At 48.5% G+C, this 17,325-nt stretch overlaps 1 protein-coding gene across 1 annotated transcript; it reads right to left on the bottom strand.

The window, feature by feature from the left end:
- Nucleotides 1-1,817: 1,817 nt before the first annotated feature.
- LOC146340999 (vomeronasal type-2 receptor 26-like) lies at nt 1,818-17,199 on the bottom strand. Its single transcript, XM_084807312.1, has 9 exons — nt 17,123-17,199; nt 16,718-16,866; nt 15,207-15,265; nt 14,379-14,558; nt 13,038-13,150; nt 10,366-11,197; nt 9,465-9,674; nt 8,589-8,715; nt 1,818-2,728 (listed from the first exon to the last, which is right to left on the bottom strand). The coding sequence occupies exons 1-9, from the start codon at nt 17,197-17,199 to the stop codon at nt 1,818-1,820; spliced, it is 2,658 nt and encodes an 885-aa protein (XP_084663438.1).
- Between the last annotated feature and the right edge of the window lie 126 nt (nt 17,200-17,325).

The raw sequence follows: 17,325 nt of genomic DNA, 5'->3' as shown, positions 1-17,325 counted from the left end.
AATCTAACTGGGGGCAGAAAGGGGGGGCACTGGAGGAAGAACCAAGGGGGTCACCAGAAGTGGACCCAAGGGCACCTATTCTGCTATACACATTTTCCCACACAGTTCAGCCCACCAACCCTGCCCCCTCCCAGACATTTCTCCAGGATAACAACACAGAGAAAGCAGTTTGTGGCAGAGCCCACTTATTGAAACTGCTGGGGGGAGGAAGAAACCCTGTTCACATACACATGCTTACATGGGAGTAAGTCCCACTGAATTCAGTGAGATGTACTTCTGAGTAGACCTCCATAGGACTCCTGTTTATATCCCATCATTTAAAAGGACTTGGCACACACAAGCAAATAATGCCAATGTGTATTCTATCATCATCATCATCATCATCATCGTCATCGAAGTAGTAACTGTCATCTTAGGTTGCAGCACCATAAATTGAAAAGTATTTAAGGAAGGAATCCACCCACACCAAGCACTATATACAAAAACACACACACGCAAGAATGTGTCAGTTTGCAAATCCCTCCCCCAACCCACACAAACCCATCAAGCCCAAGTGCATCGTTACACCATGTGGCAGCACGCATTTGAATGCATCCCCCTCACCCCTATTTATTCAGGCACAACCCCATGGAAACAAAACACGCGGATCAACCACCCTTCCGCAGGAGCAGGGCAGAGCCCCTGTAACGCCCTCTCCTGGCCGTGACTGACTGACCTGGACCAAGCTGCCCCGCCATAGGCTGCAGAGGGGCCCTTCACACCCCACCCCGCCACACGCCACTGCTCACGATGATCATTCCGAAGGCTCCAGCTGACTTCCCTCAATACAAACAAATGGGATTTGGGGGGAAGCTCGTATCTCCCCCAGTCCTTGACCAAACTTTCTGGATGTTGCCCATTCTCTTCCAGCCTGGCAAATTTGGCTGCTTTCCACCCATATTTTGCGAGACAGACAGTTGGCCATGCCTTTAAACCCTTTTTTTCTTGAATTTTCACATTCAACTTTTTTTCTCTCATAGCCTATGCACTAGAAAAACTCCCCACAAACCTATATCTCACAGGGCAATGCTAACTTCTGTCCATGAGGCCCTTCATGAGCGGTGAATCGTTTTCCCCAATAACATCCCTTGATAAGCTTTCTCATGCACCAAACCTTGCTGTCCCCTAGCAAATTACTGTAGCTGTCTACATGCAAAATTTGGGGCAGAGCGGACAAGGTGGAGCTTAGTGATATCCAAAAAACTGACTTCTTGCCCTTATGGAAAATTGCACAAAGTAGAGTTCCCAACCAGTTGGGCCACCCACAATAACTTGGTTTGCTCCTTAAATTATCATGTTTGGTACATTAAATTTAAAAGTATAGTTTACTCAAATTACACATTTACAAACTGAGTTTACCTTTTAAATTTTTAAGTGTAACGATAATTTTCTGAGCAAGCCAGGTTATACATACTACAACTTTAGGAATATGACGGCTGCTTTATATTGCTAAAGCAGCCCTCCCCAATTTGCTGCTCTCCAGTTGTTTTTGACTACAATGCTCAGCATCCTGACCATTGGCCATGCTTCCTGAGACCGATGGGTGCTAAAGTCCAAAATATCAGGAGGGCACAACATTAGGGAGGCTGTTCTAAACCAATACATTGGTTCAGGATTTGGAAAGAGTACTAAAATAAAAACTAAGTATTGCTCCCCCCCCCATTTTCCCCAAACCTTTTGTTTTTTTCTGGAAAATAAAAACAAAAAACAGTTTTTTCCCCCATGCTTCATAATTTTTCCAGAAATGTTGCATCTCTAGTTAGAATGCAAGTGAAATATTAGATTCCATAATGTTTTTTCCTGTTTAGATGATCTCTGCAATTGAGATTGGGCCGCAGAACAATAATGTAGCACTTGGGGAGAAAGATGCATCCAAGGAGACCAGCCCCAGAGGCCAAGATGGAGAAGACCTCCACGGCCACCGTGGACTTCCCCTTGGAGCTCAGGTAGGTGGGCACAAAAGAGACCCAAACACTGCAAAACTCCAGCATGCTGAAGGTGATAAACTTGGCTTCATTGAAGCTGTCGGGCAATTTCCTCGCTAGGAAAGCTGCCGTGAAGCTGACAAGAGCCAGGAAACCCATGTAACACAGGACAATGTAAAACATGGTGACCGAGCCTTCGTTGCATTCCACGATGATCTCTCTGGCCAGGGAATGGAAGTCCAAGTTTGGGAATGGGGGAGAGGTCAGTAGCCAGGCAGCACAGATCACAGCTTGGATGAGGGGACAGACCAGCACAATGCCATTTGTCAGTTGTCTCCCCAAGAGTTTTCTGGCCATGTTTCCTGGCTTGGTAGCCATGAAGGCCAGAACCACCATGACAGTTTTTGCCAAAATAGAAGAAACAGCAAAAGAGAAGGTGATGCCAAAAGCAATTTGACGGAGAAGACAGGTGACCTTCCTGGGTTGACCAACGAAGAGGAAGGAGCAGAGGAAGCAGAGCAGGAGGGAGAGGAGGAGCACATAGGTGAGGTCTCGGTTGTTGGCTTTGACGATTGGCGTCTCACGGTATTTAATGAAGGTTGCCAGGACAAGAGATGTGATCAGAGAGAGGAAAAGGGTGAGGGAAGTTAAAACGGACCCCAGAGTCTCTTGATAGGAAAGGAAGTGAATCTTCTTGGGGATACACTGGTCTTGGTTCCTGTTTGGGTGTTGATCTTCTGGGCATGGGGAACAGTGATCTGCATCTAGAATGAGCAACAATTATTGAAGCATCTCAAACATGACATAGATGTTCATTTTGTGTTGGCCAACACACAAATAAGGTGCTGCAAATATCTCTAGTGTATCATAAAACTCCTATTTTCTCTATAAACAGCAGCAATATTTCATAAGACCAGAATTTTAACAAGGAACAAAAGGCTTCTTTTTCATTTCTTTTTTCACATGATAGCCCCCTGTGCAGGACTCATGTTCAATGTTCTGCAAAGTAAAGAAGATCAAAATTAAGTAACTAAAAATGAAAAACGTGTAACTGCAGCAACCGAACCGACCTGTAATGTGTTGTGCCTTCTGAATGGCCAAATAAACACACAACTGCCACTGTCTTCAGCTCATGGCCAGCGGTGTAGTGGTGGCAGGTCGCACCAGGGCTTTGCTCCTGCACTATTATTGAAGCCGGCCCCCCGCTGGGTCGCAGTCTGCTAGGGGAGGGGGAGGTGGCAGAGGAAGGGAGTGCGGGCGGCTGGCGGCTGGCTCTTGTCTTGGCCAGACAAAGGGGGCGAGAGAGGGAGGTCTGCAGCCTCTTCTCAGCGCCCCCTATTCTCCTCCTCAGCTCTCAGCTTCTCCACCCATCCCTGCTCTGTGCCGATTCCCCCAGCGCTGCCCTTGTCGTCCTGCAGCACCAGCCACCCATTCAGGGCTGCTGCTGGCCACGGCAGCAGCAGGAGCATGGGGGGGCGCTGCTGCCATTGTTTGCAAGCATGGGGGGGGCGCTGCTGCCATTGTTTACGTGTGGGGCAGGGCAGGCAGCTGGAGGAGCACTAGAGCAGTCGCTGCTGCTATTGCTTGCAGCAGCTACTCTCCCCGAAGTGCCAGGCATGGGACAGGAAGAGCAGCCAGTTCCCCTCTCCCCCATCCAGAGGGTAGCCTCGCTTAGCAAAGTGTCAATTTACCCTCTCTTGCAGCCCGCCTTCTCTCGCGCCAAGAGGGGGAGACGGAGGAGCTGCCCACCGTGCCTGTGCCTGAGGCTGCACCATCGCCATCCAGCTTCGGGGAAGGGCGGGCACACATGGGCTGGGCTAAGCGGCTTGCTGGAGACGCTGATCCTGATCGTCGGTCCTGTGCCCCCAGCAAGCCCAGCCGCTTCTAGGGCGTCGGCAACCCAGCATGCATGGGCTGCTGCAGCGGAAGACCCAGTGCTCCACGCGCCCCATCTGACCGCAGATAGATCAGCTCAGTCAGTTTCTGGGGGGGGGGGTGGCCAGAAAAGGCAGCGGGGGGTGGGATCAGGGCATGGGGAAGCAGACAGAAGAAGGAGGAAGTCTATTTGAGTGAAAAATTAATTAAAATAAATTTAAAAAAATAAATTAAAATGATAAGAAATACCTGGGAATAAACCCCATTGAAATCTGTATGCTTACTTCCGAGAAGACATGTAGATGGATATCGGCTGCCTCACCTGCCTCCGCACAGCCTGCACAGCTCTGGGCAGGGGCTTTAGAACTTCTCCATTGCATCTCTCACCCAGCTTTTTGCAACCCTGTGCCCTCCAGATGCGTTGGACTGCAAATCTTATCATCCCCCCTCCCAGCCAGTATAGCCAATATGCTGCCTGGAGCCAATGGGAGTTGTCGTCCAGCAAATCTGGAGGACACCAGGTTGGGGAAGGCTGCAGCTTGCTGTGTTTCTTCTTGGCTGTTCCTGCAGAGGGTGAGGGTCTAAAGTGCACATTACCAGCAACCCTGATGGCCTTTAAATAAATTTGTTAAGTAAAGCTGCTTTTCTCTTGTTCTCCCTCTACACACACACACACACACACACACACACTTCCTCCATATATTTTCTTTTTGCTTACTTGAGAGTAAGCCCCCATACTTAAGAGTAAGCCTTATGGCTATGAGGCTTTATTCTATCCATGTGATAGGGTTACAATTTTATCTGAGGTAGAAAAAACACACATCATCGTTGTTGTCCACTTCTGATGTATTTATTTAATTAGGGACCAATCCTATGGAAGTTTAGACAGAAAAAGTCCTACATTCCCAACATTCCCCAGCCAGCTTAGCTTTATCTTTCCCTGTTGCTGATCACCAAAAGACAGATTGAATAAAACATGTCTTCAGCTGCTTCCAGAAGATGCACAGACTTTGGTTTTTACAATAGATGTGGTACTTTACACAGAATCATAATCAAACAAGTCAGGTCTCTGCCCCTAGGAGCTTACACTCTACATTTAAACTTAATTTGTCATCTAAAGTTACATAGCTGTTTGAAACCATTTAGATGGTTTCACCATTTAGATATAATGAGCCTTTAGGAAGTAAGGGTGTGGAGATGTGAATGGCCTAGACTCTTGTCCTCCTCTTGAAAATATGCTCCCACTGTTTTGTACCTTTTATTTAAAAACGCACATAAAGCTGATTTACATGCCCTTAACTCAGGTGTGCGTGTGGGGCTCATTACTGCATCATCCTTTAAACTCCCGATGCTTACTCTTGCTCTTGGCAGTTCTCCAAACTATAGCCCAGTACCAGCAGCCAGAGCCAGCTAGAGCACCATCCTATCCCACTCCCACAATCCCAGGGCAGGGAAGGAGCACAGGGCCACAGCAATACAACAGCTCCCTCAGTAAGTGTGTTTAGGGTTGGTGGCTTTTTGTGCTTTATTGGGCGGGGGGGGGGGGCTGGAGAAATGTTATGGAAAAGTTTCTTTCCCATCTTGATGAACACGAAAAAGATGGAGGCAGATGGGTGGTGCAAATGAGAGGCAAGATGATGTCTTGTTCAGCTCCTGAATTGTTAATATTCATTGTAAGGGTTGGTTTGTGCCAGTTTTTAGGATTTATCACACAGTCCTATGCATGTTTACTAGGGATGGATGAAAGGGACTTACCTTGTCTCGCAGCTTGCTTCGCGGTGGGGGGGAGGCGCTTCGCTTCTCCCCCCGAAGTTCAGGCGAGGGAGGGGAGGCGCCCCGCCTCGCCCGGCCGAAATTCAGGCCGGGGGGGAGGCGCCCCATCTCTCGCTGCCGAAATTCAGGCCGGGGAGGAGCGCCCCATTTACCCGGCCGTGAAAAAAAAAAGTAAAGTAAAAAAACCCAAAAAACACACCCGTGATAGGCTACGTAACGATTTACGTAGCCTATCACAGCTAGATTTCCAAAGTCAGCCATGATAGGCTATGTAAATCGTCACGTAGCCTATCACAGGTGACTTAAAAAAAAAAGCGCGTATGCAAATGGCGGCGCCCATGGGGCGCCGCCATTTGCGTTCCTTAGTTTGGCATGTCTAGTCTAGATTTACATAGACTACGGCGAAAATAAGGGAACGCTATTTGTGTTGCCCTTATTTTTGCTGTAGTCTACGTAAATCTTTACGTAGACTAGACGTGCCAAACTAAGGAACGCAAATGGCGGCGCCCCATGGGCGCCGCCATTTGTGTATGCGCTTTTTTTTCCCCCCAAGGTCACCCGTGATAGGCTACGTGATGATTTACGTAGCCTATCATGGCTGACTTTGGGAATCTAGCCGTGATAGGCTACGTAAATCGTTATGTAGCCTATCACGGGTGTTTTTTTTTTTTTTTACTTTACTTTTTTATTTTGTAATGGCGGCGGCGGCAGCCGGTCAGAAGACTGGCCGCCGCTGCCCCCCCCACCGAACCGCCGCCGGGACCCGCCGCCGAGAGGGACATTCGCACGAGGTAAGTCCTATCCCGGGGGGGGGCGGGCAGGGGGCCGGTGGAGAATTTCTCCACCAATTTCAAAATTCTCCACCATCCCTAATGTTTACTCAGAAGTCAGTCCCACTATGTTCAATGGCCAATTGGGCTTTCTCCCAGGGAAGTGTGCATAGGACCGGGGCCTTAGCTGCCTTCCCAAGATCTCTGTGAATTTAATTCGAAACAAAGACCCATCGGATTGCACTGTTAATTCTTGAACTTTAATGTCTACAGTAAGCAGAATTGCCAAATGCAGCCTGCTCTGTCAGCTACACTTTTTGGCACGAGGTTGGCATGTACCTGGGCAAACAAACCCCGGTGGAGGGAAGGGAAATGTGAAAACATCAGTTGCTGGGAGGGGAGAAAGGAGGTTGTATGTGTGCGTGCGTGGCTGTATGTGTGTTTCAATCCAGCTGGGCACGTGGACGTTGCTGTTGCGGGATGGGAGAGATATAATGAAGGAGCTTAGGGAAGGCTAATGGGCAATGTTGGGGCACCAAGGGAGTGTGCCAGGGGGCTGCTTAAATGAGAAGGGACCTGTCCAGGAGGGCTGAGTTGAGAGGGTGACGCTTCCGTAGAGTATCATGTTTTGAAAACCTAGAATGTTTGTGTTTGAGTGAGTGAGTGAGAGAGTGAGAAATATTTTAACACCCCTGCATTTTTCCTAAGACGTCCATTGGAAATGCCCCTGCCTTACTCTCAGCTGTGCTGTTTTTGGATCCCGGGTGATGGCTGTATGTCTTACAAGGTTGTACAGTCTTAGAAGGGGGCATGGCTGTGGCTGTCATGAAGGGACCCGGCACTTCCGGATTTGCCACTACACCACCACTCATGGACTGTCCTCTGAGAAGATGTGTTGGTACGGATGTTGAAGAATGTGTTACAAAACCCACAATGGATAGAAGGGCAATCTGTCGAGCATGCCGCATTGCAGCCAGGATGACCGACCACCTGCCCTGATCAGCATTCTGCCCAAAGAGCTTCAGGTCTAATGCAAACACAACAACATCACCGGCCAAGAATGGAGACATGGCCCTTAAAACATCCCACATGGAAAAGCTGAGCCAATGAGAATACGGATGGAACCCCAACCAATTCTGTACGTGCAGATTTCTTCAATACATTGTGAATACTTCGCAAAACAGTACACCACAGCGGCATGCAATCCATAATGGTATTTATAGAAAAAATATTCCTAGGGGAAATGGTGGACTCTTCTCCTTGTCTATGATGTTCCCTTTGTCCCTGCTCCACTCTGACCTAGGGATGGCAGAGAATTTCTCCCCGAAACTTCGGGGGGCCGAGCACCAATGTGTTCGGCCCCCCGAACAAGTTTCGGGGAGAAATTCTCTGCACCCCCCCGCCCCCTGCACCCCCCCGGGACGGGACTTACCTTTGCCGAATGTCCCTCCCGGCGGCGGGTCCGGCCGGCAGTTCGGCGGGTGTTCGTCCGGGGCGGGAGCGGCAGCCGGTCTTTCGACTGGCTGCCGCCCCCGCCATTCAAATAAAAGAAAAAAAAAACGCCCCTGCGATAGGCTACGTGACGATTAACGTAGCCTATCATGGCTAGATCTGCAAAGTCAGCCGTAATAGGCTACGTAAATCGTCACGTAGCCTATCACGGGTGACTTAAAAAAAAAAAAAAAGCGCGTATGGATAATGGCAGCCCCCATAGGGAGCCGCCATTCCCGTTCCTTATTTGGTCGCCGTAGTCTACGTAAAGATTTACGTAGACTACAGCGACCAAATAAGGAACGCGAATGGTGGCTCCCTATGGGGGCCGCCATTTGCGTACGCACTTTTTTTTTTTAAAGTCACCCGTGATGGGCTACGTGACGATTAACGTAGCCTATCATGGCTGACTTTGCAGATCTAGCCGTGATAGGCTACGTAAATCATCACGTAGCCCATCACGGGGGCGTTTTTTTTTTTTTTAAAACTTTTGAGTTCACGGCCGGGCGAGGTGAGGCGCCTCCTCCCCGGCCTGAATTTCGGCCGGGCGAGGCGGGAAGCCTCCTCCTCCCGGCCTGAACTTCGCTGGGGGAGCAGCGAAGCGCCTCCCCCCCACCGCGAACAAGCTTCGAGGACAGGTAAGTGACTTTCGTCCACCCCTACTCTGACCCCAGTACATTCTGCACTTTGCGATGGCTCTCAAAGTTTGAAGTACCTGTCCGGGTAGAAATTGTCCCTTCCGAACAACGATCACATCTGTAGCAGCAAACCTGCTTCCCTTCTGGAACTTTTCTCCAGTGCCCTGGAGAGCACCTCTCCACACACCTCGCAATGGGCATCTTCTAAAAGGAAAAGACAAACAGTTGAAGATATTTTATTTAGTTAGTTATTACATTTTTATACTGCCCAATAGCTGAGGCACTCTAGGCAGTTCACAGCAGTCATAGGTAACAGATTCACTCAGCAGACTTCCCCATGATATGATGGATAGGATCGGCAATTTTGGAGGGCCAAATATCTTCGGGATGTCTGCAGGTTACTTAGAACCACCACAAAAGGAGTTCATAAGGGAGACAGAAATTGGAATGCTGGAAGCGGCTTAATGCTGACGACATCAAGAGGATGAGCTCGCCCACCAGCCAAAAATCCCCTCCATGACATCACAGAGTCCTCCCCACCAACCGCCCCCACTCCATGCCGAATGAGGCATGGAGCTCCTGGTTGGGTGCCTCCTTCACAATTGGGGCAGAGGCTGATACAAAATACGTTCTTAGACAAAACCAGGAACTTTGGCGGCTGCCTTCAACAGAGTCTGATCCTTGGTCCACCTCACTCAGTATTGCCTGAACTGACTTGGCTGCTCCTCTCCAAGGTATCAGACAAGGGCCTTTTTTCCAGCCCTACCTGGAGACGCCTGGGACTGAATCTGGGAGTCCCAAGCATCTTGCGTGCCAAGATGGTTCTTTACCACCAGCCAACAATCCCTCCCTGGCCTTTGGTCTCTTCTAGAAAGACAGCTTCTGTTCTCAAGGACAGAACTGCAAGATTCTTTCCTTGTCCCATGACCCCAGAACTTTCACTTCAGTCCCACCTCTTTAGCCCACACAATTGCATCAGAACGAATAGTAAAGTCTTGGCCTGGGGGAGCCCCTGAATCCACTCCTCCAACGTTCACAGGATAAACAGATCCATTTGGGAAGAAGACCCAGTTCAGGATATCCCATCTCTTGCCATTTTCACTGAAAGAGACTTCATCTCCAGCGCTGTTGTTAAAGCGGATGCTCCTCAAAGAGGCGAGAATCTGAAACAGAAAAGAGACTTAGAAAACATGGTTAATGTGACTTGAGTTACCAGGTCTTCTAACATACTGTGGCAGCCAACAAGTTAGGAGACTGCTGCTGTTGTTGTTGTCGTCGTTGCTGTTGTTGTCCTTTATTAAATAGTTTAGTTCAAGGTGCATTTTCTATGGGCAGTATCAGCTCAAATATGTTTGCCCCGTGTTTTGGGCTCTTTGGCTGGTGTCTGCTTGCTACAACCCACCTCCATATCTTGGAGTGGGAGTTGGAGGGGGTTTGCTCATAGCAGCAAGGAGAACAACACCTGGGGGGCTTCAGCTGGCTGTCAAGAACCAACATGGGGCGGGGGGAGCTGCCTGCTGTTTGTTTCTGAGGATTGGATGGGGACCAATCCTGCTTTGTAGACTGGAACTATGTGTTCAGGGTGAAGACTTGCCTGATTCCCCACCTCAATATTCACAGTTGGAAATGCAAAATTATTACAAAAGCACGATAGGTCTCCTTTCCTCCTTACTCAGTTCTTAATACCCTTTAATGGGAATGATGGTCATGAAAGAATATCTATGGGGAATGCCTTCCTTTGGAGCTTTAGAATGGCCTAACAGCCCTTCTCCCAGGCTCACACTTTGCTTCCAGTATCTGAGAAATCAAAAAGGAACCTTTTGTAAGATTACCAAAGCTGAAGGAGGATGTTACCTGCCAGGGCTGAATATTCAGAAGCCCCGTGCCTTCCCCTGTCATTGCACATCTGGCTCCAGATGAGGACACGGCACGTAGCGCACGTGCCACGGAATGAACACCATTGTAGACGCTGTAGCTGCGACTGGACATGCTCATATCGAATAAAGAGTTTGGCATTTCTTCTAGTGTCTCCTCTCCAGTACAGCTAGTGTCTCCCCATGGAGAGATTTGGCCGGATTTCAGAAACTTACAGTCAAACGCTCTTTCCCACCAGTCATGGAGAAAGACGTCTCCTTGTGGTCGGAGTGGATCTAAAGCTAAGAGAAAATCCTTGAATTTTGGCACATCCCTTCTGTGAACTCGGAAGTGCAAAGCACCATGGATGGCTCTTAGATATCGCCAGCCCCAGAGGGATCGTGTCACATCAGTTTCCCAATGGGATGTCATGATCCAAACCTTCCTAAAAGGGGCCTTGGTCTTTTCTTCATGATTACGCAACCACGTTGCTAACTGTACTATAACAGTCATGTCCCCAAGGACAACCATCACTTGGGGCTCAAACCAAGAGCTAGGAATAGATCCAGTTTTCACTCGAAGCAGATGGACTGGGTCTGTTGACTTGAACATTTCTGTGATCACCACACAGACGTCCTTCTGCTTGAGCATCGGTGTCAGTGTCTGGATGAAATTCTCACCATGGTCATCACTGTGAACAACCAGCCCAATCCAGTTCCAGTGGAAATGGAGGAACAGCCTGACTAAGCCCACACACTGAGGAACTTCACTGGGATTGATCCGGTAGAAAAAAGGAAATGCCCTTTTCTCTCCCTGAACAAGGTTCAACAAGCTATAGCCAAGCTGAAGAAAGAGATGTTCTGTTAGACGGATGCAGCAGAATTTTGTGGCATTTTAAAGACTGAGACATTTTTATGGCATTCGCTTCCATGGACTACAGGAAAACATTTCTTGCATCAGACCACTTCTGATGCATGGAATGTTTTCTTGAAGGAAGATGGATATCTAAATATCAATCCTTAAGCATGTGGCTGAAAAGCAGGCTATTTAATATGAATTTAAGAACATAAGAAGAGCCATGCAGGATCAGACCAAAGGTCCCTCTAGTCCAGCATTCTGTTCACACAGTGGCCAACCAGCTGCCCCCATGTGAAACCCAGAAGGAGGACATGAGTGTACGAACACTCTTCCAGTCATGTTCCCCAACAGTTGGTGTCCATAGGCATACTGCCTCTTATACTGCTAGATGAAGCATCAGGTTTAGTAGCCATTGATCGCCCAACACATCAAAGACTGACAAACGTCTTATTATTGTTGTAGGTCGGTGGGTCCCCACTTCCCTGAAGCATAGCTAGATTAGTTGATTGTGGGGAGAACAACAAGGAATCTTATAGACTCCTTGTTACTTCTCCCAGTCAGAAACCTTTTCTCATATAACAGACCCATTGCTGGCTGGGATTAGTCATGCAATAGCTGTTGGGAATATTGCAGCCTCATCAGCAAGTTAGTTAGCTAGTTAATGCATGGGAGTGTTGAGCATAGCTAGCCTTCAGATTAAGGATGTGCGAACCCAACCCCATCCGGGTCCTCCAGGTGCCCACCCAGCCCCTGCCCCCACTCACTGGTCCCGGGACCGCACTCGATGCCCTCCCACACTTGGCAAGCAGCCCGCACTCACTCCGGTGGCCTCGTCAAGCTCTGCCGTCACCATTTTTTTTAAAAAAAGTAATAATATGGAGATAGCAAAATGCACATATTCATGCATGCACAAAAATGTGCCTTTTTCAAATGCGCATTTTTGCGAATGCACGAAAATGCGCATTTTTTAAAAATACACATTTCTGCACATATGCAAATATGTGCATTTTTGCCATCGCCATTTTATTTCTCAAAAATGGTGACCGCAAAGCTCGACAAGGCTGCTGCGGTGAATGCAGGTCATTCACCAAGCGTGGGCAGGGGGCAAGCAGGGGCATGGCCTTGGGAAGCAGGGCTTCGGTGCAGGCAGGGGCAATTCCGCCAGTTCCCAGACAGAATCTGGCACCAGAGCCATCCCTACTGAGGATCTCTATAGCCTACAGTGGGGTTTCTTGCTCCTCCTATTCCTATCTCCCTTCTCTCTGTGGCCTTCACCATTGCTGAGAGTGTGAGTTCTTGCTCTCTCCCACTCTTTCCACTGTGACAGAACACACAGAAATGGACTGAACAGGAGGTACCCAGTTGGAGCCATGGTGTCCTGCAGTGACTGTGGAGCTCCACAGATTGTTTATCTCAAGCAGTTGTGAAAAGGTTGAGAAGCCTTTTTATCTTCCCCTGGAATTAAAAGGGGAAGCTTACAGTGCCATCCGGATGAAATCTTGGAAGAACGGCTGCTTCTGCGGAGAAACAGAGGGGCTGGAATCTAAGATTAGACACTTAGATTGTCATCTACTGACAGTGTCATCTACTGAACACTGTTTGAAACTCCTAAGCAATTAGGAGACATAAGGACAAACGGCTCCAAAGAGTATTTCTGAATTTAAACTACCAGCAATATCTGAGGACTTCTAATTAAATCTGCGTAGGTGTTTGTCTTTTTTGTTTCTGCAATTATACTCACTTGTTGTGCTTTTGAAAGTGGAGGATGGCAGTACCAAAGGGGAAAAAAAGAAAGCCTTGAGAATGCCACCTACCCCCCCTGCATTGCTCCCTTGGCAAAGGTTTCTAGGGCTTTCTCTAGGCCCTTCTCTCTGTGACCTTCACCATTGCTGAGAGTGTATGTTCTTGCTCTCTCCCACTCCTTCCACTGTTACAGAACACACAGAAATGGGCTGAAAAACTGTTTGAAACTATACTTTACACCTGCATTTTAATGCAGGAATATTGTGAGTAAACCATTTTACCTTTCCTTCACTGAAGAAGGGTGTTGTCTCCTGTTTTTAGCATTGCATGCATGTGGGACTGGTAAATGCTCATTCTGTTCTGCCTTTTGTTTTTCTCTGCTAACTGCCTTTTTAACAGGAGGCAGCAATACCATCCTATCAATAGCCTCCTGAGATTCCTGGCTACCACCACAGTTATCACATGGCAGTTTAGCCAAGGTCAGAAGTAGGGATGTTAGAGAATTCCGCCACGGATCCCAGGGAGGCCGAATTCCAGTGAATTGCCCCCCCCCCCGGAATCCATGGCGGAACGGAGCAACCCGCCCCACCACCCTGCGAAAACCCCACAAAACGGAGCCTGGTGGCGGCTCCAGCGGGGGCGGCTCTGGCGGTGGCTCCAGTGGTGGTGCCGGCGGTGGCTCTGGCGGCGGCTGTGGTGGCTCTGGCGGCAGCAGCGGCAGCAGCTCCAGCGGCTCTAGCTGCTGCAGGGCTGTGGCCGCAAATGGTGGCTGCTACACTGGCTGCCATTTGCGTCCCTGGCAAGCTGTGACATGCTACATAAGTATCTATGTAGCCTATCATGGCTCAGGGCAGGGACGCAAATGGTGTAGCGGCCGCCATTTGCGCCCCTGTCTTTTGCCGTGATGGGCTACATAAATATATACGTAGCCTACCACAGCAATAGGAAGGAACACAAATGGCGGCCCCCGTAACTGTCGCCATTTGCGTCCGTGTCTTTAGCCATGATAGGCTACATATATATTTACATAGCCTATCACGGCTAAAGACACGGATGCAAATGGCAGCAGCTATGGCGGCCGCCATTTGCGTCCCTGTGCAGCCCAGCGACTGGATGTCCGGCTGTGGGCAGCTCTGGCCGGCGGCTCCACGGAGTCGCCGCGGAGCAGAGCTGACCACAGAGGATTCCCGGGGGAGGGACAGAGTGCCTCCCCCCCACCGCGGATTGCCCGGTGTGGAGCCAGGTAAGAGTTTCGTACATCCCTAGGCAGAAGGCTCCCTACTCCTGCTATCCAGAATCAAGGTGACACACTCACTGCAAGGGCAAATCTGCTTTCAGAGACTGGACTGTCCATCTGAGTGTTCCTGAACTCTGCAGGTCCCCCGCATCTGTCCCCAGATTAATGTCCTTGCCTGGGGGATTTTGTAGATGCTAATTAAGGATGCAATCTCCCTTGACGATTTGGAGTCAAGACCCCCAATAACAGAGACTAGTTTATCTTGCCGGTCACATTTATAATTGGGAAACATTTGCCCCCGAGTGGAAAGCATAGCGAGGCTGTTCACATGCATCACACTGACAATGTCCATGTGCTGAAAGATGCAGAAGCCGAGCGTCGTGTTGGGAAGGAGAGTCGGATCCTTGTTGAGCTCAGAGATGGCGAACGCCAAGGCCAGGAAGTGCTGGTAGTTCTTGATTATTGTCCTGCAATGGTTATAGTGACATTGAGAGGTGGGTGAGGATCTGAAGGGAACTGATAAGAAGTGGATAATTAAAATATCAACCTGGTTCAACTTCCTTTGAAGAAAGAATACCTTCTAGTCCAGACATCTCCACGAACGATTCTCAGAGAAATTCAGATAGTTCTATTGACACACAGACACAAAGTCTTGCTAGATCCATTTCATAAGAACATCTGAGGAGCCCTGCTGGATCGGAGATCTAGTCCGGCATAATTATAATTTATTTGTTTATTAACAACTTTGTTGATTTAAGTTCCATGTCTCAGGATTCAAATGCTTCCAGGGTTTGCTTACACATAAAACCAAAATGCAGTAATACAATCAAAATAAGACAGTTTGTTTAAAAAGCAAGTACGTGCTTGCCAAGATCATTTCCTCATAGCAGCTTCAACAGGTTTCATGATGACTAATCGCTCTAGACTGAACCAGCCAACTGCATGAAATTGTCAAAGGAGAAACTTCTATGAAGAACATCAAAAGAGCCCTGCTGGTTCCGACCAAGGTGGTTCCATCCAGCTCAGCATCCTGTTTCTGCCTGTGGTCAGCCAAGAAGCTTCCTGGGAGCCCCACAATAACGAGATGAAGGCCATCACCTTCCTCTCTTCTTCTCCCCTATATATCAACTCCCATTAAGTGGAGGACTCCCTCTCATAATGGAATCTCTTTTCGATATTTTGGTGAAGAGCTCTTAACAGACCTGTCCTAATCCTTCTTAAAGCAAAGTTCAGCCAGCAGCCATCACCACGTAGCAAACCTGTCTCGGTAGCAAAGCTAGATTTTGCATATATGATACCTAACTATCAAGGGGAAGGACTGTAGCTCAGTGGGGGGCTCCCACTTCACATGCAGACAGTCCCAGGTTCAATCCCCAGTATTTCCAGGGAGGGCGAGGAAAGAATCCTGCCTGAAACCCTCGAGAGCCACTGCCAGTCAGTGTCGACAACACTGGGCTAGGTGGACCAATGGTTTGACTCAGGATAAGGCAGCTTCCTATGTTCCAATCCCCAGCAACTCCAGGTAGGGCTGGGAAAGATGAAAGAAACCCTGGAGGACCATTGACAGTCAGTGCAGGCAATAGTGGCCAAATTGCACCAAAGTTCTGGCCGGTCCGCAGAAAATCCTCCTGAGCTGAAGGTAAGTGGTCCTAATCTGCCGCGGATTCCAGAGGCCAGATTCCACAGAATCCGGCCTCATTTGAGTCCGCAGCGGAATTCTCCGACATCCCTAATTTCAGTATATTTGAAGTTTTTGGTGCGAAAGTTTTGTCATTGCAATAAATATACTACTGAACAAGAGTTAATCATTTCAGTGTTTTATTATCAGAGCCCTTTTTTCTGCAGCTACAAAAACCACTCAGGTATTGCATACCGCAGAATCACATCCACACCCCACAAAATGCCCGAAGCATCAAGCTGTCAGGATGCCATTAGTGTTTTCTAATCTTGGGTTGCCAGTATAACTCCTATTCACTACAGCATTTGGCCATGGATAATGGGAGTTGTGCTTCAAACGACACCTGGTAATTTAAAGTTGAGAACCAGCTCAGAAGTAGGCACACTTCAAGCTTGCAGAAAGTACTTCATTTTTTACTAGTACACTGAGATCCCACAACCGGAGGCTGGGCGGGGCTGTGGGTCAATTCTTAGTCATTACCAGATGGTCAACCTGAACCCAAATTATCAGTTATCTCTTCTTCTGCGCCTTGCAAATAAACCTTCAGAATGAAGCCAAAGAAGGACCCTCAGGTCTCTCACTGCCATTATGGGTAGAAGCCAGTCACGACAAGCCTCTGCGACTCATGTTTCAATTCAGGACGTTTTGAATGTCAGCAGCATTATTAATGCATAGTCCTAGAAGGAGCCCTTAATCTGAAAGCAAAGAAGGCAAACTTCTATCCCAGGTCCCTCTTGTGAAAACTTACGCTGGAAGAACATAGACCGGTAATCGGGCTAAACTACGAAAGTCTTCTGCTTTTGTATAATAGCAACTTCCAAGTGGTAAATTCCCACCAACAATGAGGTCACCTGGGCTGTAATAATGTCTTTCTGTTTGATGAGGCCTGGTCACAGGGCATGTGGTCCTCAGCATCCTCTGAGTCGACTGAGGCAGGAGCCAAATCAGCAGCAACCAAATCATCAGTGTCACAGCGAGATCTTCCCTTCAAGGTCAGAGACAAAGAGAACCTGAAAGAGGAACAATTTTACAGGTCCCAGCGGGGGAATTAGCTCTTAGCCAGAAATGACCAGACCCCAAGTGATCGGACTCCACCCTAGCCCCACTTGGAAGGGGCCACTGCATACTTATTGAGCATGTTTTCTCCAGGTTTTCTTCATTATTGACTTGATCAGTGGAAATCCATGGGGGATCCCTCAAGAATTACTGTCAGTTTGATAATTCTAGAGTAGCGAAATTACCACAAGCCCAGAGCGCTGGGCTTCCTTTGCACTTTGGAAGGAGAAAAACAGGCTTGCATCACTCTTTGCTTCTCCATGGGCCAGTTGAAAACTTAAATTTTCAGTTTATCTGTGTAAATCTAACTCCCAATTGCAGGATGGACTTAGGGATGGATGGACTCACCTCTGTCCAGTCCCTTCCAGCAATCAATGAGGTGCTGTCA

This window comes from Heloderma suspectum, chromosome 6 (assembly GCF_057233095.1).
Source record: "Heloderma suspectum isolate Gila_16-S chromosome 6, 16-S_ref, whole genome shotgun sequence".
Classification (NCBI taxonomy): Eukaryota; Metazoa; Chordata; class Lepidosauria; order Squamata; family Helodermatidae; genus Heloderma; species Heloderma suspectum.
The sequence above is the reverse complement of the archived record's forward strand: the minus strand, read 5'-3'. Positions and strand labels throughout refer to the sequence as shown.